The sequence below is a fragment of the Plectropomus leopardus genome, chromosome 6 (genome assembly GCF_026936395.1).
Source record: "Plectropomus leopardus strain MGB_pleo_1.0 chromosome 6, ASM2693639v1, whole genome shotgun sequence".
Lineage (NCBI taxonomy): Eukaryota > Metazoa > Chordata > Actinopteri > Perciformes > Serranidae > Plectropomus > Plectropomus leopardus.
The window spans coordinates 21,471,583-21,496,784 of NC_142181.1; the positions used below are offsets into that span (position 1 = coordinate 21,471,583).

General features: G+C 41.2%; 1 protein-coding gene across 2 annotated transcripts in view; it reads left to right on the top strand.

Moving 5' to 3' along the window:
• Positions 1-25,202, top strand: part of cux1a (cut-like homeobox 1a) — a 69,177-nt gene that overhangs the window by 27,122 nt on the left and 16,853 nt on the right. For both annotated transcript variants that reach the window (XM_042486925.2, XM_088078975.1), the window contains exons 4-11: positions 2,733-2,811; positions 6,424-6,561; positions 8,778-8,901; positions 12,971-13,047; positions 14,370-14,436; positions 19,691-19,739; positions 23,766-23,870; positions 24,921-25,109. In XM_042486925.2, the coding sequence (XP_042342859.2) occupies positions 2,733-2,811; positions 6,424-6,561; positions 8,778-8,901; positions 12,971-13,047; positions 14,370-14,436; positions 19,691-19,739; positions 23,766-23,870; positions 24,921-25,109 (828 nt within the window). The remainder of the gene's footprint in view (positions 1-2,732; positions 2,812-6,423; positions 6,562-8,777; positions 8,902-12,970; positions 13,048-14,369; positions 14,437-19,690; positions 19,740-23,765; positions 23,871-24,920; positions 25,110-25,202) is intronic.

Sequence of the window (25,202 nt, forward strand, 5' to 3'; positions counted from 1 at the left end):
AGTCGACTATTTTGCGCGCTCGCATGCCACAACATGAGTAGCTCTGAGAATGTGTAATTTTAGCCTGGCTTTGTTTGCTTACCCCTCCGTGCTTTGATCAAGGACAAGACAGCACCAAAAACCAGAGGGTCTTCCTGCTGAATCCCACAGTAACTCGTCCTTAAGCATTTTACCCCTCGGAGCTTGAATCTTTACTAAGTGAATGTGGAACCGGGACTGAACAATAAAAAGTTTTATCCCAGGAACTTGGGGGTCTTGGTACTCAGTTTAATCTTTGTCATTGAAAGGTGGATGCCCTCAGGTCATAATTATTACCAATAACAGTAGTTTCCACAAGGCCCTCAGTTTGGTAAACGGGTTATGTGTGTGTGTGTACGTGTGTTTGTGTGTGTATGTTGCATGCTCAGTGTTCCTTGTTGGTCCATCGATCAGATAAGCTTTTCCATTATCCAAGGCTTCAGTCTCTGCTTCCCATAGCCTCCCCTTATCAGACTCTACTGGGGCCACACACACACACACACACACACACACACGCAGGTCAGCCTGATGCCCTTCACACACTATGGGTTAGATAGGGGAGCGAGGCGGTGCTGAGTGATGGTGGCACAAGGTGCTGACGTATGTACGTATGTGTTTGTGTGTGTGGATGTGTCAGGGATACCTTTTGCAATTGCAAGCACTTCTCATCGGTAACCTACTGATACTGGTGAGGTATCATTTGTGTCACTTCATTTGTTTTGCTTGGTCTGTGTGTGTGCGTGTGTGTGGGATGGGGGCAGGGGAGCATGTAATAGCAGATGTCATTGGGATTGGTTGAAAGAGCTGCAGTTTGGAACAGCAGGATTGTATTTGCAAATCCTGGGTGGTCTTCTAATGGCTCTGGTCCTGCAGTTAACCTGCCTCTAACTGTAGGGTGTGTCCTACATTAAATGTCTATTTCCTGCCTCCCATGTTGGGCTATATAAAGCTGCTGTACCACTGACCTTGGCCCAGTCATTGTACAGTCACACAGCCGGCTTCCTTCACTGCCATCAGCAGATCAGTTTGTGCGTCGGTTTGTGAGCGTGAATGTTTCTTCTTTATCATGAGATTATGTCGTGGCACCCTGATCGCACAGTTTACACACACACACACACACACACACACACACACACACACACACACACACACACACACACACACACACACACACACACACACGTGTGTGAACACACATGTCAGCGCTGATGAACAGGTTTGGTGTTGGTGTGTGAGAGGTATTAGTACTCGGCATCAGTAATCTCCCATTAGTGGCCTTGCATTTGAGGATCCTGATCAGCCAATGTCACACAGCACATGAAGAGGGTAAAGTACATGATGCAGCATGATGTGAGAATGAGATATAGTAGTGGGGCAGTGTGTGTGCATGTGTGTATGTATGAGAGAGAGAGAGAGAGAGAGGGAGGGAGAGACAGGAGCCCTGAACATGTCAGATAGACATGAGAGTGTGACAGAGAAACATGTGAGAAAGACTGACACCGAAAAAGATTGAGGGAAAGAAAAAAAAATGAGTCAGGGAACATGGAAGTGACAAGAGGGAGAATTCCAGAGAGAGACTGAGAGAAAGACGTAGAGAAATAAAGGGGGGAGAAAAGAGGGAGGGGTGCTGGCACCAGCCGACTCAGGGCCAGATGTTTTGCGGCTAAAAAACTAGAGATGAATCAAAGCCATGTGAAGAGATTTATTAGGTTCCCATAGGAGCCCAGGCAGTATTACATGTAGCCCGCTCTGTTTACAGTGGCAAGAACCCCTAAACCACCCATCAACTACACTACTGGCTTGGCTGGGAATGTGAAGACTTTATATTTGGACTTATATAGGCTTTTGTCTTTATTCCTTTTCTCTCCGTGAATGTGCTGGAGGAGTTGGAAGGGAAACACAAGGCTGTTTAGTCTGAGTGCGTGAGCCAGAGTAGTCAGCTGTAGCTCTGCCCAGTACAGTAGCACCCTCCGAATGTCTTTATTTGGCATCTGTTTCCCTCGATTTAGACTTTATTTCAGAACCATTTTCGCCTACTCTGTCTGCTTCTCATATTGAAGTGTGACACAGAGACCATAGTAGAGCTCGCCGTCTAATGTTTCCACATTGAAAACAGTGTAAAAGTTCCCCCTGTATCATTTTTAGAATTAATCTCTTATGGATCCAATCTAATGCTGTCCATTTCAATAATATCGGTGATGGAATGCATGCCGTGCCCTCTTGTGTTAATGGCTGCATCAGTAATGGATCCACACTGTATTGCTGCTAAGAGCTGACTGAATAATCTGCCCCTGCTGTGGCTGGAAAGACTGAGCCAGCTGTTTAATGATGTCAGCGTGCTGGAGGGGAAACGAACACACACATTTGCACACACACACACACACACACACACACATACAGACGGACAGATGAACTTGGGCACACACACACACCGAGGACAGACAGACACGCACGGGCACGCGGCAAATGAAACGCATCACTCATCGGCTGAACAGCTGAACTGACTTCACGGGAAGGAAACACCAATGCAGCCGCTGTCAAGACGGCCGTGATCGCATTCAGCATACCGACGCATAGTGAGGAAAGACAGATATATAGACAAGTCTCACTGTGAAATTAATGGGTCTGACTTCGGAGCGTATGGATGTGACACCCAGTTGTGAGGTTGTGTAGCTGACAATTAACCAATCTTTTTCCCCTCTCTCTCCTCGCAGATCGATGCCTTGAGTAAGAGAAGTAAAGAAGCAGAGGCCGCCTTCTTGAACGTCTACAAGAAAATAATCGATGTCCCAGGTAAGTTTCACGTCTGCGTGTGTGTGTTTGTCTGTGTAAGCGTGTTTGTCTAGACACCTCCAGAGTCCAAAATCAGGAGACTCCCTTATCCATGCAGACAGCACCAACAGGGGAAGAGAGAAAGCATGACACCGTCCCTCTGGTGCTCCTTCACTGTGCATCCAGGCGTGTGCAACGCCTTAATATGTCCCCACGAGATCTCATCCCCACTGGTGAAGCCTTTAGAGGGTCTTAACAGAAGGTGCGTCCTGATATGGGTGACAAGTGTGCCCACGATTGGCTGCCGCGAAGTGCACACATGAGCAGTCACGTTCAGCACACTGAGGCCGTGGAGGGACACGGAGCTCAGAGTGTTACAGAACACACACACACACACACACACACACACAGCTACTGGTTGGAGATTTTCAGCTGTATGGGAGCCCAGGAGGGGCCGTGTATGTAGAAATGAGAGAGGAGTTGAGTTCATCTATAGCGTAAGGAGGTCATCATATTCCCACATGGATAGACCTACAGTAATATCTTTGGATTGTACTGCTCCCAATAAGTCAGCGCCAGCTCTGACGGGGCTATTCTTAACTTGCAGCGAGACAATGATGTAATGCCTGATGCACACACGCACACAGACACAGACCAGCCTGACTAATGCAGCAGTCTTGAAAGAGGAAACAGTGTGTTTTGTTCTGTCTTCTATCAACTGAAGGCCTGGTTAGTCAGCCCAGTGTGCTCTGCTTTAGATTAAAGGTGTCTGGCGAGAGCGCTCAGCACCAGTGGCCCACAAGTCAAACTGCTTTTAACAGGCTGTAGGAGGTTGATTTGGAAGAGGGGGGGACGGGCTATGTGAAGGACGAAGGTTTGATAAGAGGGAGAGAAAGTTGATTTTCAAGGGCACTGCAGCAGATAGGAGTCCAATTCAGGGCGCTCAGTTATGTTCCTTAGCGTTTGTTTGTACTTGTGCATATTTGTATGAGACTATGCAATGTGTGTTTGCGACAAGGTGTGTGTGTGTCAGAGCTTAGCCCTGCATGGTGTGTCACCTTGACAGCACAAAATCAGCATGAAATTCCCCAATCGTTCTCTGCTGATCTCTCATTAGCATAGTTAAGATATCTAACTGCGTCAGACATGACACACACACACACACACACACACACACATACACATGCGCGCACACACACACACATACACAGCCCTTACCCCCAGCTGTAAGCTGTCAGTTCCTCTTATCTGTACAACACACACACATAAACACACACACACATGCAAACTGCTCTTTTAGCTGGCATGCTGATGAGCGTCGCCTGCGTCTCTTGGCTGCCTGTCACCAGTCTGCCACCCATGAGCACCAATCAGATGTGATTGGCCTGACTGACAGGGCTCTCTTCATCACACTGACAGTTAACCCTGCTGTGTGTTCACAGAGATGTTGGTAAAATGCCTCCAGAAAGTTGTCTTTCTTCCCTCTGTCTCGTGTTTCTTTAATCTCTTATTTACCTTTCGCATTGCCTGTTTTACGACGCCACTTTGTCCATCTGTCTGCTGCCATGTTCCTCTTTTTTCTCGCTTTCAAGCCGCATCATAGTGAACACTTTAACTGATCATAGCCCAGTAATCTCTGCCGTTAATATGTCTCATCTACGGCACTGTCTGTGTCTCCCACAGCTTATCTTGTTCTCTTGCTGTGTCAGCAGTTGATTCATTCCGTTTTTTCCCCCATACAAAGTTTATCTCATACAGGGACAATAGTCTTTGTTGATACAATGGCTGATAGTGTATCATTCAATAACCTTTATGGATAAACAGATTGTGAAAACTAACCATGACCTTTCAGTGTTGTTTGTTGTTAAGCTAGCCAGATCTCTGTACTGTTCTCACCAATCAGTGACCTGCACCAATGTTTGGTACACACTTACTGTAGAGCTGGACCAATACTGGATATTATACTACAACCCCAACACTGTGTAAAATGTAAATAAAAACAATGATTGAACAATGATTTAGAAATCCTTTAAAAAATATATTAATATGAGCACACCGCAAAGACTGATGTTTAATGTTCAAGCTTATAAACGTATTTGTTAGTTTTTTTTGTAAATATTCACTCGTGTGTGAATTTGATACCTGCAACACGTTCCAAAAAGTTGGGACAGGCTCATGTTTACCAATGTGTTACATCACCTTTTGCTTGTTACAGCAGTCAGTAAGTGTTTTGGAACCGAGAACACTAATTATTAAAGTTTTTAAAGCGAAATTTCTCTTCAAAATCCCCCCCAAAATCCTCAACATTTAAAGACTGTCTGTGTGGAAGAAAAGGCCAAAATCCCACCTGAACATTGTGAGAGTTAAGTTTCTTCATACAAGAAGTGTCTTGAGGCGGGCATGGCAGACCAAGTCTTGGCAGGGGGGAATTTTTTCTCTAAAATCTGAGGATTTTTCAGGTTCATGAGTGCAGTGCAGGTGGAGCTCTTTGTGAGATCTTTTTTTCCTGACTAGCAGTTTCTGACTCACAGGGTGGAAAATTGATCTGTCAATCTGTTCTGAGCTGATCAAATCAAATCGATGGATTAAAGGAGCAGCTGCTGCCAGCGAAAGTAAACTTTTAGACCCAGTAAAATGAACAATTTTCAATGCACCTGACATTCTGCTACTCCACCTGTGCCCAGAGTACACGTAAGGTGGCTGGTGCAATGAATAACAGAACAGTATACATGCTTTTCAGCAGTGCTGATAATGAACAGTCCAGCTCCATCTATCTGTGGTGGCAGATGTTTTACTCGTAGCTGGCCGCCATAAATGAATGAATGTGTATGGAAACCCTATGATTTCTTTGTCTGTGTAGTTTTTGTTGAGTTGATACCGATGTCTGGTCTAAATTTCATGTGATTAGCTGCATTGGAAAAAATTGGTGTTTTGAAAAAAATGGCTTGTTGAATACTAATTTCCCCCGCTGTATGTCTTAAAGGATTTGCAAATCATTGTATTCTGTCTTATGTATGTTTTACATGTCCCATGTTCCAACTTTTTTGGAATCGGGGCTTTAGGATGTGAATATTTGGGAATAATTAAAATGATTAAGACATATCCAAGGTAGGATATTTTAACATTAAACAATAATGTTATAATTTACAAAAGATAAAACAGTGGAAAAGATACCAGAAATGAAATCTTATGAAATGTATTGTGTTTGCACATTTGTTAAAATAAACACAGATCCCTCTGATCATTGATGAATCTATGATTAATCAGTATCAGAAGACGTTATTAGTTCTGAATATACATTCAAGCTTTGGCCTACAGCTGTCTGACGCACCACTGACTGTCCCTGTAACTTACCTTGTCATAATGTTGCTAGTAATTATGACATTTTTTGGTGCTTGTCTGAACCAGTAATCCTCCACAGGGGCATCAGAGGTCTAGGTCAGATCCAGAGCAGTTTACCCGGAGCTACAAAAGATTCATTGCCTTGCTCAAGGACACTTTGCTAGGGCGCAAACGCTTGCTCTCACAGGGGCCTTGAATGTAGTTATTCCGAGCTTGCAACACCACCTCGCCGCCCTTGTTTGTGTAATCTGCTTTGCAGTGTGTTAACGTGGTGTGTTTTGTCTCTGCCAGATCCTGTACCTGTGTTGGAGCTGGCTCAGCAGCTGCAGCTGAAGCTCCAGAGGATGCACGACATTGAGACAGAGAACACCAAACTTCGAGAGACACTGGAGGACTACAACAAAGAGTTTGCAGAGGTCAAAAACCAAGGTTAGAGATGGGATACATGCAAAGGCAAACAGTTTGGAATTTTTCCTGACTTTGAGAGGGGCATGGATGTGGGACACACGGTTTATCATAGATCAGCACATCTGAAACTTTCATATACCTCTAAGTATTTGTATAAGTCGTGTACAAAAGTGCATATAAATGGACAGAAGTATCCAAAAGAGGAGTATACAGTGGCTATATCAGAACCAATCACCAACCAATACGGTGAAGCAGGTTTCTCCAGTGAGAATGAGAAAACTACATATGTATATTTTTTTATCTGAATCACATTTACAGTGATACAGATCAATGTGCATCATTCTTGTAAAAATAGATTAAAAAGAAAAGAAAAGCATACAGATCTGGGGCAAAACTGAAAAGACTGGATTTGTTCTGAACTTAAAGTTTTGGTGTCTTGGATTTAATGAGATACATTGGCAGTAACATAATAAAATATAATATGTATGTTTTCTTTAGTGTATAATCACCTGACAATAAGAATTGTTGTGTTTTCATTACTTAAGAATGAGCTGTGGATAATTCAGCTCTCTGTAAAACCTCCTGCACAAATGAACGCTGGAAGAATCCTAACCAGGAGTGCACACTTGGCACACAGATGAAGTTTGCAGCAGTCCTCACAGCTAGATGCAACTAAAAACCTACACAGTGTTCCTTTAAAAATGTAGTATTACGAAATTCCCGTATTCCTGATTCAATTTGCAGTATTGTACAAAGAAAGAATGCATTTACTTTTTTGAACATTTCAATTTGGTTACACCAAAAGTAATAAAATTGTAAATATTTGAAAAACTTTCTAATGGCCGCTAGTCTGAGAAATTCCACACTGTAAAAAGTAAGAGTAAAGAACGCTAAAAATATTCAAAATTGCAGCAAAAATCATTTCTCTTATGCTCGAAGGTAATCTGGCTATTATGTGTGCATGCTGATGAACTTTTAAGTGCAAATATAAGGTCAAAGAAACATATTTAGACGCCCTTTTCAAAGGAAGAGGCCACATTTGAACATATTTTAATGCCTTATAAATTTTTAAAAAACACAAAAAATGTACAAGGTTTTACATTTTCAAATAGGTTTTCAGGGGGAAAAAAACACGAGGCACAGATTCATGAATAAAAAACGACAGGCTACCTCGGGGTAAAGAAAGATGGAAAAACTGACAGAGGCAGAGAGATGAGTGAGAAGCAGTAATAAAAGTGGTGTAATTTCAGTCGAAAAGGAGGAGTGAGCGAGCGAGAGGGGAATGTTTTGGAATCCCCCTTTCCTCAGTGAGAGTTAATTGGAACAGCTCGATAGCGGCAGGGTTCCATTCTGCCATTGATTTTCCTGTTCCCTCATCCTTTATCCCTCCTTCCCGCCTCAATAGATGGGGGATATTTAAACCCCAAAACACACTGTGGAACTCCCACTCCTGTTAAACGCACACGCCGACCTGCCCGCACACTTGCACACGCACGCACGCACACACGTACAAAAGAGCGCGATGGCCATTGATCCCCGCAACCTAAATGTTTAAAGTTCAGTTAAGCAGTTAAGGGGTAAGAGGGCTCTGAGGGGACTCTCCTCTATTGATTATGTGTCAGAGCAGTGAGACTGGAGTTTAAATCACACGCACACACACACACACACACAAAGTGCTAAGAGCCCTCAGTCAAAGGCAGCAAGCAGCAATGCTCTTTATCATTGTCTCACTCACTTATATCTTTCTCTGAGAAACACTGGCGTGCGCGCACACACACACACACACACACACACACACACACACACACACACACACACACACACACACACACACACACACACGGAGGCCTATTTATTACACCAGTTATGTGTTAGATTTATTTCAGGCTGCCCCATACAGAGTTCAGCCGTCAGCAGGTTATGGGGTTTCAGCACTAATGCAGTCCTAATGAATACAGCATATCTACTGTTGGTGAATGGTGAATATTCTATACCAGTCATGGATGTAAAGATTAAACCAGAGCCATAGGGGCCAAGGCCTTCGTCCGTGCTGACAGAGAAAGAATGTGGGACATGAAACGCTGTTCCTTAAGCAAAGGTCAAACCCCCCCATCAAAAGCATTATCGTCATCACTACCATTTATCACGTCTAGGAAGCAGCTATAGTCTGTTGATTATGTATTTTGCACGTATTTCAATTCTTCCTTCCTTTTCTCTCGACTTTCTGCCTCCTCCAGAGGTGACCATTAAGGCCTTGAAAGAGAAGATCCGTGAGTACGAGCAGTCTTTGAAGAATCAAGCTGAGAACCTGGCCCAAGAGAAGCAGCTCCAGCTACACAACGACTATGCAGAGAAGGAGAGGTATGTACTTTGTTTGTTTGTGTTGGTGTGCTACAGCAGCAATATGGAGTATGCTTACACAATATGCAAAAAAAAAAAAAAAAATCTGCAGTTATTTTGACAAGTATTATGATGTGTGATTTTTGCATGTCTTTTTTTTTTTTTTTTACTTAAAAAAGATGACATTTTTGTTGGTGTCTTTACCACACAAGCATGTTCCCTTACATATGATTTACAGGTCAGTGTGTCTCAATAGCACTACAAAGCTTCATTTATAATGGCGTCAGGGTTCCTAGATCATAGAAAACCTTTAAAAGTCACTGAATTTCAAAAGTTTGCAAAAGCTTTGAAAAGTCACGATAATAGTAAAGATCATTGAACATTTTTGAAAAAGTAATTGAGTTTTGATGTGTGTAATTAAATTAATTGTTATGGTAATTTTTTGGGGATACCCATCCACATAATGTAATATAATAGCACATTTATTTTCATCAAGTTAACTGCTGACATAGTGTAGCTCTAATATGTGTCAATTCAGGGCAGCACCATTTATATGTATCGTTTCAGCATAGTTATTGCGATGCATACTATTTGCATCAATGGCAAGTAATGCAAATTTATTTGCATTACTCGCCGGGCCTTCCTCTTTATATATATATATATATATATATAGGTGAGGTTTTGTTGCAGCGTGTATGCTGGCAAGTGCCACAGACACTGTGAAGGGCATACTTCTTGAAAGTCTTTGAAAAGTCATTGAAAAGTTTTGTCAATGAAAATATGTAGGAAACCTGCAGTGCGTTGTGACACCTTTTACCTGTTTTGGATAATATGCTGATGAATGTGCAACCCTAGTGCGGAGTAATAACCTCTGCGTTATGTGGTCAGACCTTTGGGTCACTGTGCCCTCAGGCAGAACCGCTATGATTCTAATCTTTGTCTGATAGATTTAAAATTTCTGCCTTTATTCAGCAAAGCTATTCACGGCTTAATTATTTCTCCTCAGCTAATAGTCCTTGGACTTTTCCTCATAGTTATCAGTTTAATCAACAAATTGCTGCTTATTGCTTTGCCCGACACTCACGTCCTTTCACAGAAGAATGCACAGACAAAGCCAGCATTTTTGTCATGTGGGTACTTGCCATTCTTCTCTTGATGGGAATCAACACCTCAGACTCCTATTTTCTGTCTTTACCACATTATCTTTCAGCCTTTTTGGTTCCGAATAATTGCCACCACAGACATCTGCTGTGTCTGAAAATACACAGTAACTGAATGAAACCTACCAAATTACTATATAATGGCAAAAATTATGCTGAGGTGTTACTTTATTTTGATACTAAGTATTTCATTTTGATTTAATGGGTTACTTCCTCTCCAAACCCATTTTGAAGTGCGTGATTTTCAGATACACAGGAAGCCTGTGGCAGTAATAAATAAGCTCAAAATTGCTGCCAGATATTTAAGGAACATGAAAAAACAATGCAGGCTAGTGAAATGATGTATTAACTCTTACAAGGGCTCAACTGAGTCACTCTGGTACTCGTTTTTCCCAGGAAGGAGCCCATTCAGCATAGAGACGCAGGCCGCTATTATACAGTCTTGGGCACCCCTTCCTCTTACATCGTTCAGTAAATCCAGATTAATATGATAGTGGCCACTTAGAATCATCAAGTGAATCCACATCACGTTCAGTTTTTTAAATGCAGGTGGAGAATTGACCTGTCAACCTTTAATGTAGTTATCTTCGATAACTGTGTGCTCCTATTTAGAATTAAAGGGATAAATAAATGTGTGCAGAGTTGAAGAGAGATGATGAGCACTCATACGATTAGCTGGTGCAGCCTCAGGGCTTAAAGAGACAGCACATTCTCACTGAGGGGAAGCAGGAGTTGTGATGGATGCATCAAACCTGAAAATGTATCTTAACTATGAAATGCAGCACTGCCAATGTCTCAAAACCTGCAGAAAATCACAACAGGCCCACAACACAGCCATGTTAAAGCTGTAGTTGATGACTTTTGTAAAAAAATAACTTTTAGATAGATAGATAGATAGGTACTTTATTGATCCCGAGGGAAATTTAAGTAACCAGCAGCATAATAAACATACAGAATAAATGTCATATTTGCTGTCGTGAAAAAAATCGTGTATTCCTTTGCCTACTCTGTTGCCTTGTAGTGCTTCTAATCTTTCCCTCTGGGATTTTGCAGGCTGTTTTTATGATTGTTGGTGCCTTTTTTTTTTTTTTTTTTTTTTAATCAAAGGAGTTTGTATTTTGCTCCTAAATTACAATTACATAGGATGTACATCATGATGTGATGCATTTTTTTAGAGCCAATTTTGGCGTAAAATAAAACAAATATTTTAAAAGTCTAAGCTGACCACAGATTTTCTTTGTAAAATCAGTCACAGCTAGTCAGGAAGATTTAGAAACAGCGAGATGAGATGGGCCAGCAAATAGAAAGTTCTACCGGCTGGTGGGCGATGCTTGGTGTGTCAGTCGACTATTTCCAAATTTTACAGCTAAACAGCGCAATAAAATATGTTTCTGTAATCATCTGAGGTGAGAAATAGGCAATAATCAAATTATTATAAAATCAAATTATTTTTGATCAAAGTTACTAAATTTGGCAGTTTGACAACAGTTACCACACCATGACTGACAGCTGCGTCATAGACTCCTTAGCTCTGATTGGCTGTTTTTAGTTCAGCACAGTTTAAAGCAGCAGGAAAAAGAGGCAAGACTTGTTTTTTTTTTCACAGATTATCTTTCTCGTGTAGTTCTTTCAGAGTATAGTGACACTTTCCGCAATTATGACCAAAAAGTTATTTTCATAATCGTTGTCAACCGTAACTTTAATGTGCAGTTTTAAGTGTTGCGCCACACTCCTCCATGCAGATATAATGATGATGTATTATGGAAGGCTTCATGTGTCCTCTCAAAAGAAAAAAAATAAGTGGAAAAGATTCTCCCATGTTTTCCACTGCATCAGTTGTTTTTTTCTACATGGGAAATTATTTCCTCTGTGGTGGTTGATCTTTTAGCAGTATTTTGGATACAACTTTCAATCTCTTTTCAGCGACTTTTACCTGCAAATTAAAAAGTTCTTGTCATTGTTTCAGTTTGTCTTAAGAGAAATAGTTTTTAGTTTAGATCACTTAGTGTTTTAGCTGCATCATATTCTGCTTTAATTCCAGAGTCTGATGCACTGCCAACACCTGCCGGTGTTTTTTTTTTTCACTTCATTACAGTCATTCGAACACTTTAGAAGAAACTTTCTCTGTGATCATTTTGATAAAAAATCTCTAGCCCACTTTCAGTTAATTTGTAAAATTTGTGTTCATTAAATGTACATTACAGAGCTCATATTTCCCCTCGTGTCAATCATCTTGTTTGCAGTGTTAAAGCTCATTGCCCCTTTCAGACGCGCAGCCGAAGATCAATTGTCCAACTGTATTTCCTTTACGTCAGTGTTTTATAGGCCCCTTCCTGTCTGCAGAGAGCTGACTTCCTGTGTCTGAGAGGGGCAGTAAATGGATGGCACCTCTGATGCATTTTATCCTGCAAGGAGTGAGGGAAGGAGGGAGAGAGAGAGAGATGAAAGGATGAAGTAGAGGGCAGAAAAATAGAGATGACAGGAGAGACAGATTGGCGGAGAAGGGGGGCATCAAAGAGTGCCATAAAGACCGTCTTTGTGCTAGATTATTGATGTTTTTACACGCAGTGGCAATTTCTCTGCAGAGCCCAACTTTTTATATGCTAAGAATGAATCTATTTTATCCTTGTGGTTTCTGACGCCCCCTCCCCCCCTCTCTTACTCAACCCTTGCTCTCTCTCTCGCTCTCTCTCTCCCCCCGGGTGCAGTGTGCCCCAGTGGCCAGACATTCCTGCCTAATAGGGCTGCTTAATGAGGAGTGGGTTGTGTTGGGAGGATTTTAGTGGGGAAAACACTTCAGAAATGGTGGGAAAATAGAGAATAGTTGCAGTTGCCACAAAGTGTGAACCCTAGATTTACTGACTCAGTATCTCTATCTGTGACTCTCTGCTCCCGGCTTTCTTTTTCTCTCCTTCTGTCTGCCTCTGTAGGAAACTCCAGGAGAGCCAGGACTCCATGTCCTCAAGGTTGGAAGAGGCCGAACACAAGGCCCAGTCCCTACAGACAGGTACCAGCCCACTCAGTCTTTACAAACCTGTGAACAGTTTTATAAAATGGCAGCTTTATCACTGAATGTGAAGCGGTGCTAGCTTTAAAGCCTCTGCAAACTGGGTTTCAGATTTTAAAATTCAGAAACATAATCTGCTTCATCTGGACTTTGTGGGTGTGGTTTGATCAGATTGAAAGTGGCCCAGCAACGTAAGCAAATTATTCAACCATAGCTGTCGATCCAGGCCACTGAGAGAAGCACAGGCAGCAACACAAATACAGAAATATCTCATGTGAAAGAAAAGAAATGTTTTCTTTGTCAGTAAATTGTGCGTTAAAATTGTAGGAAGCTGTTTGACAAAATATGTTTTCAGGTCCTTGAGGTACAGGATTCCTGCAGATCCGTAAAAAAAGTCTTTAAGGATAATGAATTTGCTTATTTTAAAATAAGCCTTAATTGGTATGAAAGTACAGGGTTTCCCCACAAAAGTGAAGTAAAAGTGAAAGTGACACAGCTGCTCCTCTAATCCATCGATATGATGAATGTCAGCTGCCGCCACAGATAAATTCTAAGTCTGTGGGAAACAATGAAATCTCTGAAGTCAGTCAAGTCTTAAAATGCAGACATGAGAATTAAAATTTTAACGAGCTTTCTTTTTCTGGTGTTGTGTTATAAAGTCTCAAAACATAACTGGAAACATCAATTTAAAAAAAATAAAAATTTACTGAATGCCTCTTGCATTAATGTCACGCAGATTAGGATGGCAACACTAATATTTTGTTTCCAGCTGGGATACTCAGAACAGAGGATCCATTGTCTGCTAGCTAGCTGTTACTGTACCCTGGACAACACAGGAAAGAGAAAACTCAATGAAAATTGGCTATTTAACCAAGATTTTACAGCATGGCTGAAAATGGTACAAGGCTCTGTGTATGTTATGCAGAATTTTTTTGAAGTCAAAACATAATAATCCCACATGCAGAGTGAGAAACACAAAATCGCCAACAATTGACAGGTATTTAGGTATTCCCAAAGCTGCCCTCTTCCCCACCATATATAAGTATGTAACAATAACATTTGGGAAAAATTATCCTCGCCCTGATTAATTGATGTTGGTACAATTTTTTTTTCTCTTCGATTTTTTTTGTAAAATCACTCTTGAATTTAATTGCATCAATAAGTGTCATAAAAAGTCTTAAAAAGTCTAACTGACTTAACTCTAACACGCCTTAATCTGAAGGAACACTGAAAAAGTATGGTAGTTCCTCATTTGAAAGCCGACTTGTAGCAGGGGAACTCACAACTTTACACAACTGATTCTTTTTTCCCATCTTTTACAGCACTTGAAACAACTCAGGCCGAGCTCTTTGATTTGAAGACCAAGTATGACGAGGAATCCACAGCAAAGTAAGTGTTTTGGTGATCTATGTGTGTGTTTGCGGGTGACTTCTCCCCTCTGGCTCCTCCATAGTCTGTTCCTGACATAATCATCCTGTTTAGTGAATCTCCTTCCCTGGAAACTCCCCCCTTCTCTCCTAAACAGCTGGATTGTCTCCCACAACGCTCAGCAGCCTCCAAATCCCAGCATTACCCACGCACTGTAAATACTGACAGGGACTGTAATGCATTCTGCAGCCACAGCAAGCACCAAAATAGAGATTTTTTGTGTGTGGTCAAGGCTAAAGCACTCTCTGATTCACCGGGGTCATGACAGAGAGGAGAGGCTGACGAGGGTCACTTTGAGATCTCTTGACTAAAAGCCACACAGGCCTCTAACAGGACCTGTAAGATAAGGTGGCTTCAATTACTAGAGCTGTGGGCATCTATCATTATCGATCTTATAGTGGTGGCGAGGATGAGAACAGAAGCTTTTCCATGTCAGCACTCCTCGCTGTGAAGTGGCACTTTATGACATTCACACTCTTTGTTCCCCTCGGGGTTAGTAGCAAGAACCAGAACCACTCGAGCACCCAAACCAGCATTCACAACGCTTAATATTCTGAGAAGAAAAACAAAGCCTTTCATGGTGTTTTATTGGTAATTGGTGCACTGAGAAAAAAAAAACTGATCGCACTTGAACTTTTTCTTTAAATCCAGGACTATTTGTAAAATACTCAAGGACATCTTGCATGCGCCCTACACACAAAGTACGGCCGAGTCTCAACTTGGCTTTTAAGGTTTTCCCCCACCCCATTTACCATGCCCCAAACTCACTGTGTCTCTCCATTAACAGAGTTGTTAAATTGATTGGCTGTTAAAAACAGATCGATCCCTCTTCTCTCTTCCTCACAATACTTTTTTCCCCTCTTTTCTCCATCCCTTACTCCCACACTTTGTCTTTTATCTCCTGCATTGTGTGTTTGCGTGTGTAAGTGGAAAGGCGACAGGAAGATATTGCATGCAGTATAATGGCACTAATCAATAGGTTTCATGGTCTACCAAGCCCCTCCTCCTCCTCCTCCTCTATATTTTCTTTCCCCATGACTTTATTTCAGCTTCATTTCTTTGCACTTCTTTTTTCCTTTTTCCGTCCTTGTCTGCTCCTTTTATGTCAGAAGAAAACACATTTTGAAAAGACACATATAGCAGGCCCCATTTGCTTACAGAAGCTAATAAACACATGCCGACCCACAACCACACACATCCACATACAAATACACACACACACTCACTCACTCGTGAGCCTGAGGCAGTCAGGGTCCTTGACTATGTGGCGTGCTGTGATCTGAAATTTTAATGCAACGCTTTAAAGCACACACAAACCCTCTCTAACCCTGCACCCTCCCAGTCCTTGGAGTCCTTCCCCCGTTTACTGCTTGGCTGAGCAAATCGCCAGTGTTTGGCTGAACACAACTTTTAACCCTTTGACTGCATATATTTTGGCCTTGCAAAAACACAAACGCCATACATATCATGCACTTTTTCCACACACACACATACACACACTTGCTCTAAACTTTCCACTAAGGAGGACATTGCGTGACAAATCCCCCATCCTCTTGCTGCATTCGCGTAATCTGCCTTTTAAAATACACACTAACACACACATACACACACACACACACACACAGGCGCACACACACTCCCTGAGAATTTGGTCGATGTTCCAGTGCCCAGAGTGTGTGAGCTTCAGCGGGAGGCGGGCCTGCAGATGTAGCGTAGCCCCCTCTCTGTGTTGGCGCTGTGAGGGTCTGGCTGGCCGCATTTTACCCGTTTAGTCCCTGTTAAAGATTAATGATATATTGATCCCCAGCCCCACAGGATGCTGTGTGTGTGTGTGTGTGTGTGTGTGTGCGTGTGTTAGTGTGTGTGCTTCTCTGTATTTCTGTGTGTGGCCTTATCTTTGTATAAAAGCTTGATGCCATTTTGGGAAAACCATTTAATTGCTGATAATTAGGAAAGAAAAGCCTATTGACTGTTGCCTGTGTCCATCTCAGAGCGCACACAAACACAAAATGACGCACAACATATACACACAAGCACAGAGACACACTCTCGCAGCTAGCTTCTTTTTAAGCCTCCTTGAAATCCCCAAGGTAACACGCTGTGAAAACGCAATGTGGAGAAAGCCAAGGAAAGAAAAGGAATGGAGTGATGAAAGCTAGAGGGCAAAAAGCAAGTCAGGGGCTGGAGGCTACAGCGAGGAAGAGGGGATAAGAGTGTGATAGAGGAGGGAAATGAAAATCTAAATCAGGGGAATATCCTGCTGGCAGCGAGGACAGAGGCCGAGGAAGAGAGGGCGAAAGATGAGAGAGGGGAGGTGGAAGGGGAGAAAAAAAAGATGAAAGGAGAAAAAATGGAGGGCAATGGGAAGCGAACGGGTTAAGGGGAAAAGGATAGAGGCTGGAAAAGAAAAGGAGCGGTTGAGTGAGGAGCAAGAGAGAGAAGATGATAAGAGATGAAAAGGCCTGTCTGAGATGGAGGAAGTACAGTAGGGGCTTAGAGGCTCTGGGCTTGTTTCAGAAGTCCTACAGTACTCACTGATGTCACCGGGTGCACCCATTGGCTTTCATGGTACAAAAGAGTGTGTGTGGTGTTTGTGTGTGCGGTTGCCCATGCAGCTGTGCATCTACTCTATGGCTCCTCCCTGTGGCTGCTATATAGAGCTTTGGAGGTGCGTTTTGGTGGCTAAAATCAGGATTTACCATTTATGAAGGACCCTCCCTTCACTGTTCAGTGTTTGATGAATTAATTCCACTGGGTGCATTGGCTGGCTGCGGACAGTCCCTGCCCTGCCGAGCGACTGACTGACTGTATCAGGATATGCAGAAAATCCCTTCCCTGTGATCTGCTTTGGCCCTCAGCCTCTAGCTTTGCCTTTATAATTCCCAAATACAGCCAAATCCAAAGGTTATTTAAGAAGACTTTGTGCATCTGTACTTTGATTAAATGATCACATTTGGAGCAGGAGCGGTGGTGTATTTGGGTTGCATTACTACCCATAAACGCTCTCCATTACAAGCTTTTCTGGCTTGTTGGCTCTCTGACCTTAACATTTGTGTGTGCGGGAGCGCAAGTGAGTGCGCACGTGGGACCCGCACACTATAGCTTAAGACAGGATAAAAGCCAGTGAGGTAGTGTACTATTATGTTGCTTAAATGCATACTAGATCCTTTTAACTGTTCGGGAAAGAATAAAAGCGGAGAGTGAAAAGCTCTCCCACCCACATCTGATTCTTTTTGCTGCATCGCCTGTGGCACAATGTTGACCTAATATCAACTGTGTCTGTTTTGTTAAACACATTCAAATCAGTAGTACTCAAGCCTATGGGATATAACACTGTTTCTCATACTGTGACACACAAATACAAAAGCTGCGTGGGCTATTGGGTTCACTATCAAAAGATCGCAGCGAAATCAAAAGGTCTTAATGGACAGCGCAGAGCACATACGCGCTCACGTCTTTGCACTCAGCGCCGCCCATGTTTTCTTATCAGCAAGTAATGTTTTAAATAAACACCTATGAATACAGACTGTGACTTTGCTCTGCATTTAACACCAACCCGGGGGTTTTGTGAAGATTTTCACACATTTGTTTATTGTTACTCCCTGATACGGCAAAATGTATTAAAAATTTATCTAGGGTTACACCAAGAAACACACACATTGTGACAACGAATCAATGTTGTGTTCTCATCAAATCAGGAAGACGGTAGACAGCAAACCAGATGTCAATTTAGTGGACAAGAACAGGAAGGTAATATTAGGTGAAACCAGCAGAGAACACCGGCAATGGTAACAGTAGACAGACTGAAGTTGAATTTATTATCTTTTAACTTTTTGCCATCCTCTGCAATGGAATTTAAAACCAGAGAAAAAATGAGTGATCTGGAAAATTAGATTATTGGACATTACTACAATAATTCAGGGTTTCCCACAGATTAATTTATTTGTGGCAGCCATACACGATTACAATTTACAATTTATTTACTGCTACAAAGAGATTTTCTATTTGCTGGATTTGGACTGTTCATTAGGAGTGCTGTTGAAATATATATACCGTTTGATTAATAACTTCACTGAACTCTTGGAGTGCAGAGTGCACTCTGGACACAGATGGAGCAGCAGAACATCAGGCGTGTTAAAAGTTTACATTCACTTGCAGTAGATGCTCTCTTATCTATCAATCTGATCTGATCAGCTCTGAATGGATCAACAGATCAATTATCGGCCCTGTGATTCACAAACTGCAGCTGAGGAAAAAAAGAGCTCATGGAGAGCTCTGCCTGTGCTGCCTTTACGGACCTGCAAAAACCTCAGAATTTAGAGAGGGGACACAGAATAATACAGGCAGAAGGTAACGACACATATACACTAATTCTGTGGGAAACCCTGTAATACAATGTAATAATAAAAATGTAATATTTTCATTTAATGAATTTTATTCCGTTCTTTGCAAACAATACAGCATCACCATCACAACATATCATCATGAATGTTTCATTTTACCGTCCTGCCATTCCGTCAGACTGTCTGTTTCTCCCATGCGTGTTTCTCATCATCACGTGTTTCTGTGTTTTATTTTGTCCCCCAAGTTTCCTCCACGTATCTGTCATTGTTTGCAGGAAAAGGTATCTCATGAAAGAGGGTTGTTAAAATATTTTTCCAAAGTCCTAAAAGATGTGGCATTACGGGATGTATTCCTGCTGTCTGACCTCTAGCAAGTGAGAGGTGAACCATGGCCCCCATCCAGACCATTAGTCAGACACAATCACACAGCTTCATAGCAGATTAGTCTGCTGTATTAGGACTTAGAGCTCTATTAATGTAATCCCTCTGTTTTAGTGTGGCCTGGGTTTAGGGGCTTACATGTGCACACCCACACACAGACACACACGCATACACACACACTTAAATACATGTATGCATGCACACATTCAAGCTGTTTGGGTTATGGAGTTCACAATCAATGGATTAAGGTGAAATTTAGACAGTAGCTTAATGGGCACGGCACCAGCATCCTCTAAATGTGTTCTCTCTGAACAATTGTGCGTGCACGCGCACACACACACACACACACACACACGTGTCATGTGCACAGTGTACTTTTCTTCCTGGGATTCATCTATCCATTCCTTGTTTTTATTTGTGTGCTCTGTTTCAGTGAGTCTCTTAAAAAGCCCTGTCACATCCTCTGTAATAACAGTAAATTTCTTTCTCAGGGCCGATGAGATTGAGATGGTGATGACAGACCTGGAAAGAGCCAATCAGGTAACCCGCTCAGCATCATAACTGAACATTTTTACACTCATAACCCAACAAGTTCAATCATTGCAATACAGAAGAAGTAACAAAGTTGCTTGGCTGAAAACGTTAAAAAAAAAGTTTCATGGAAAAAAATGTGTGTATAGTGATGTAAGTAGTTTTTTTAATAGGACCTTGTCTGGCGATATCCCTTATTTTTCTTTCTGTCCACAAATGTTAAGAAAAGGCCAGAATTGAACAAATTCATTCTACTTACCAGGGTTCCTGCGGATCCATAAAATGTCTAAAAAGGTGCAGAATTTATTTATGTAAAAATAAGGCCTTAATTGGTATTAAAATGTCTTATATTAATTTATTTTTTCAAAAGTCTTAAAGATGCTTCAACATGGGAGGTAGGATCTTATGAAACAATTTTCTCTGACCTATTGTAAAAATCTCAAAAAATGGTAACTTCTATTTTTTTAAAGATGAATTTGGGGGATTTTCCCTTAATATGGTAGGACAGATATATTAACTTGAAAGGGGGAGAAAGAGGGGATGACAGTCAGCAAAGGGATGAGGGTGGAATTGAACCCTCGACTGCTGCAGCAAGGACACAACATTTGTACATGGGGCGCCCGCTCTACCAGGTGAGTTATTGGGTGCCCCATCTGTTATTAAAAATGATATACTTGATGCCTCTCATTGCAACGCAACCAACAACACTCATATTTTGTTTCCAGCTATGATGCACAACTATCTGCTAGCTAGCTGTCACTGTATCCTGAAAGACATGCAAATTCTGTTTTACCAAGATTTCACAGCATAGATGAAACTGATACAAGGCAGTGCATACGAGGCTTAATGTACTTTATGCAAAATGTTTTCCAATGGCAAACAGCGAGAGACACAAAATAACACAAAAGAAAATGACGGATATTTTCCAGTTTTGTTCTACTCTTGTCTCCACCATGAGACAAAAATAGTCGTCACTGTATATATTTTGGGAACATTTTCACTAACCTTAGGTTTTTGATGTTATTACATGTTTTTTTTTTTCTTTTAATTTTGATTATTGTAAAATTAGTCTTCAACTTAATTCAAATTGGAATTAAAATGCATTTGATAGTCTTATATGTAACATGCCTCAAGCTGTAGGAACCCTGACTAACAAGTATCATCTGTGTTTACAAAGCCTGATGCAGATAATTGCTCTGTGCCATAGAGCTCCATTGTCATTCAAAAACTATTAAAATTACATCAGTGAGCCACTAAGTTGCTTTGAGTGGCATGTTCCTTCATTATGTTGAACATGGGAACTACAGTTTATTTTGAGTTGATCCCACATACACCATCTTTCTGTTGTGAATATTCACGAGAGCACCAAATGTCTACTAATCCACAGCCAAAAGCAGTCCCCCCAAAATCCAGAAGTTACTCGTTTGCTAAAAACTTAAGTACCCAGCTTTTCTGGCAAATTATCTAGCTTTTTTTTTTTTTATATAAATGAAACTTTCTGTTCTTGACCCATTTTAAAGAGAGAGGCTGGAAAAGTTGGAAAGTATTGAGTTCTGCAGGAGTGAGTCCTAAAACCTGGAAATGAGTCAGCATTTTAGCACTGCCGGATCCCTCAATTCAAAGTCAATGGGTTTTTGGTGAGATGCCGGAAATATAAGCAATCCTATCATATTTCTAGTGGTTCTTTTACATTTATCTTAGTCAGGAATACTAATTTTTAAGCATAATACAGTATTTTTCTCTGTAAATTCTAGGGTATTTGGCCTTTTTCCAAAACATTACAATAGCACTGGATGCATAAAACTATTTGTTTGTTTATCAAGACAAGGTACTTGTTTTTAGTGTAGCTTACAGGTTTTATGATACATTACCTTATGTCTCAATAATTGTACTAGCATTAGCTGAATTTAAACACATTTACATACATATTAAGAAAATAATTCTTAAATATTTTCAAATATACTTGCTTTCAATGTGGACACACTAGTTTTAAGATATCTGTGGGTTCTTTAAGGCTTGATAATTTTACTTGTTTAAAAATAAATAAACAATAATAATAGTTTTAAAAAATAGCGTAGTTCTTTTGTAGCCTGATGTTTGTTTTTTGTTTTAGGCGAGTCCATTTAGGCTTCAAAAATCCTAAAAGTGCCATTCATTTGTGAAGTTTATCTTGCTGAACAAACCATGTTAGTAACATAAACTTTGGTCTGTAACTTAGCATATCTCCTGCAATAACCCAAAATCCAGTGTAAAAATCCTGATTGTCTTTTTGGCGACCAAACCTCCACGTCAGCCTCCAAAAAATTGCATCCCTGCAGTAATCTACTGAAAAAATGGACTAAACTGCTGTTGATTTTTATGGGATGGTCTTTTTTATGGGATTTCTCCACAACACCCAAAACATAAAACATTAACAGACTTATCTTTTCAAAATATAATTATTCTTATCTGTTATGAATCTATGAAATGTTGCTTACATTAACAAGTAATGACTTGCTTATCACTGCGAGGGCTGCTGTTTGTTTTACATGTTTATCACACACCTTCTAAACCCATCCAGCTTAAATAAGCCCCCCAGCGTGCCCTCTGCCCCTGTGTTGTAAATATTCCTGTGGTATCTGTTAATGTCATTGTTGTTAACTTTCATTATTAGCCCAAGAGTATGATTTGTGGCTAAAGGGGTAGCATAGGCATGTAATGTTAATATTAGCCTAAAGGTTAAAGCTCCAACTATAATGCCACACACAAACACACACACACTATTCACACTTCTGATTTGAGGTTTACAGAGGATGACAGCATGGCCTCCAGCTCAGTCACAGACTTTTTATATGCTTTTATAAGGAGTAAATGGAAAACAGGATTTTTTTTTTTTTCTCTTGCGACTAGCAGTCCAACTCCCACCCAGTCAATAACAGCTCTCAATATGGTTGCAATTAGAAACACTGTGGAATCGGCTCCCTGTAACTCCTAATGATGGCAAGTTGGCCAGTGCTGCAGATGATTCCCAACTGGAGCACGGCAGTTTGGCCTTTAATACAAGGCAGCGGGTATCATCTCAGTTCTCTGCACTAATTTGATAATTTCAATTAAGGAAAAATCAACTGTCTGCCATCATCCTACACTTTGCATTCTCTCTACCCTCCTCCACTCTGTAGTATGTGTTTGTTTCTGCTGAAAGAGGATGGACTTCTTTTCTATACCAACAATCAGTCGGCCGATAGAGGATGTTTCTGAAAACGTATTCACGCTTGTGCATCGTAATAAAAACATGTACTTTGCATAAAAATCATTGAGCGGAAAAAATATGTTGATAATTACTGGTAACTAAGCAATCTACTGCTTTGGAGGGATGTGTTGTAAAATGGTTTTAGCCACTTAAAAAGTCCAACCCTAGAGGATCAATATCACTTTAAGTGTACATTATATTAGGAATAGTTTCACTACTTTTCCTTGCCGTCAGTCATTTACAATTGAAAAATTAAGCCATTACATTACTCTCTCCGAGGCCAGACTCCATTGAGAAAAACTGTGATTTATTGTTGCTGAACACAGGAGCTACTGGAGGTACTGCTTTGATCAGTTATTTGTGTTATTGTGTGACTTTGGCATTTAAAAGGGTTAGTTTGGATTCACTTAAGTCACACAATAGCACAAAGTAGCTAACTGATCGAAGCAGCGGTAAGTAAGCGATAAGTACACAAAACAACCCCGCTTTAAAAAATCGGAACTATCCCTTTAAGTTGCTGCTAAAAGCCAGATTGCACTTTGATTAAGGGGTGCAATGGCCCTTTTAACAGGAAGAACTTTTCTTCTCTTGGCTGTAATATTCTCTCAACGCCTCTCTGTCTACATGTATTAAGTAGGTTTTCAACTGTTCTGTGGGGTGAGCGGAAAATCGAGACAAGTTGAAGAAATGCCAAAAAAAAGAACATTACACAGTTGCATTGAATCGACTGTAGGACTGAACATGTTTGACAGTGTGAGAATCTGCACTTGTTGGTTTTCTTTAACTGTTCTCTCTTCTCCTTCCAGCGAGCAGAAGCAGCTCAGAGAGAGACGGAGTCGCTCAAAGAGCAGCTGTCCTTGAGTAACCAATCCCAGCAGCTTGGCAGCCCGGCCAAGGCCGACCCCGACATGGTAACACATTTCACTGCTGCGCTGATTCACTGCATGGCTGACAAAGAAGTATTGATGGGCTAAAGATCAGCTCGGCTTTTTGATGCTAGAGGCGATCAGCTGATTGTAGCTTCAATATATGGATTACTGTAGTCGTTGTTCTTAAAGGTTGGGCTTCAGGGTCGCCAGTAATGCATTGATTTATTGTCAGATGTTCTGATTTCTAAGGAAAGATTGCAAAGGTAGCAGGAGTCGATTGGTATATTGATAAATTGATTTATTGAACTATTTTTCTGCCACAATTCACTGGTTGTGATTGGTTGATTGATCACCTCAGGTTATTAATCGAAAGGATTTGAATCAATCAATCAGTGCATTGATCAGCTTCTTTCTGATTGCTGTAGTGATTAAAGCCGCGTTTCCACCAAGCACTTTCGGTATAGTACCCCTGCAACTGGTACGTAATCTGTAGAGACACGACCATAGATTTGTTTAGTGTTTCCACAGACAGTACCTGAAAATGTACCCGTTGTTGTAGGATAGTAACAAACGTCACTGCTTAGTCCAGCTCTCGCTGTATTTCCTCTTTACGGGCGATGCAGAGGAACACTCATCATCCAAAGAGCAGGGTTGCACCTCAAAATTTTCAGAAAAGAAAAGAAGAGGATAAAGTCTTTGCAGTCTCCGTTGCAATTGATGGGATATTAAGAATAGTGGGTTTGTGGATCAAGTCCTTGGAGCAAGAGTGATGATTTCATGTTGACCAATCAACAGACTGCAGTGTTTCTAGCTCCACCATTTAGTATAAGATTGTGTGCTTTGTATGTCAGCAGAGGGGTTAGGATATAAATGGTACAGAGTTGAACTGTCCTATTGGTACCATCGAGAACTATTGACGATGGAAATGCAAAAATAACCGTTCTATTGCGTAAAGAACTGAACTGGACTGCCAGGTGAAAATGAGGCTTAACAGAATGCACCCGAAAGTAGGACTTTCTGTGGTTTTATAAATACTTTTATAAAATTTTATTTTGCTCTGTAGATTAAAGCAACATCTTATTTGACCTTTAGGATCAGCCGACGGAGGTGGCATCCCAGTCAAGTCTGGAGGCAGAGCTCAGGGCCAAAGAAAGGGAGACCGCCCAGCTGGTGGAGGACGTCCAGAGACTGCAGGCCAGCCTGACCAAACTCCGAGAGACCACCAGCTCCCAGATCTCCCAGCTGGAGCAGCAGCTCAGCAGCAAGACTGCCATTCTCAAGGTAAGAGCAGAACACAGCTGCAGTTTTTTGTTTTTCGTTAGATTTAAGTTATATTCAACTATTTTAGCTCTTAATTTATCACAGGACTATTTC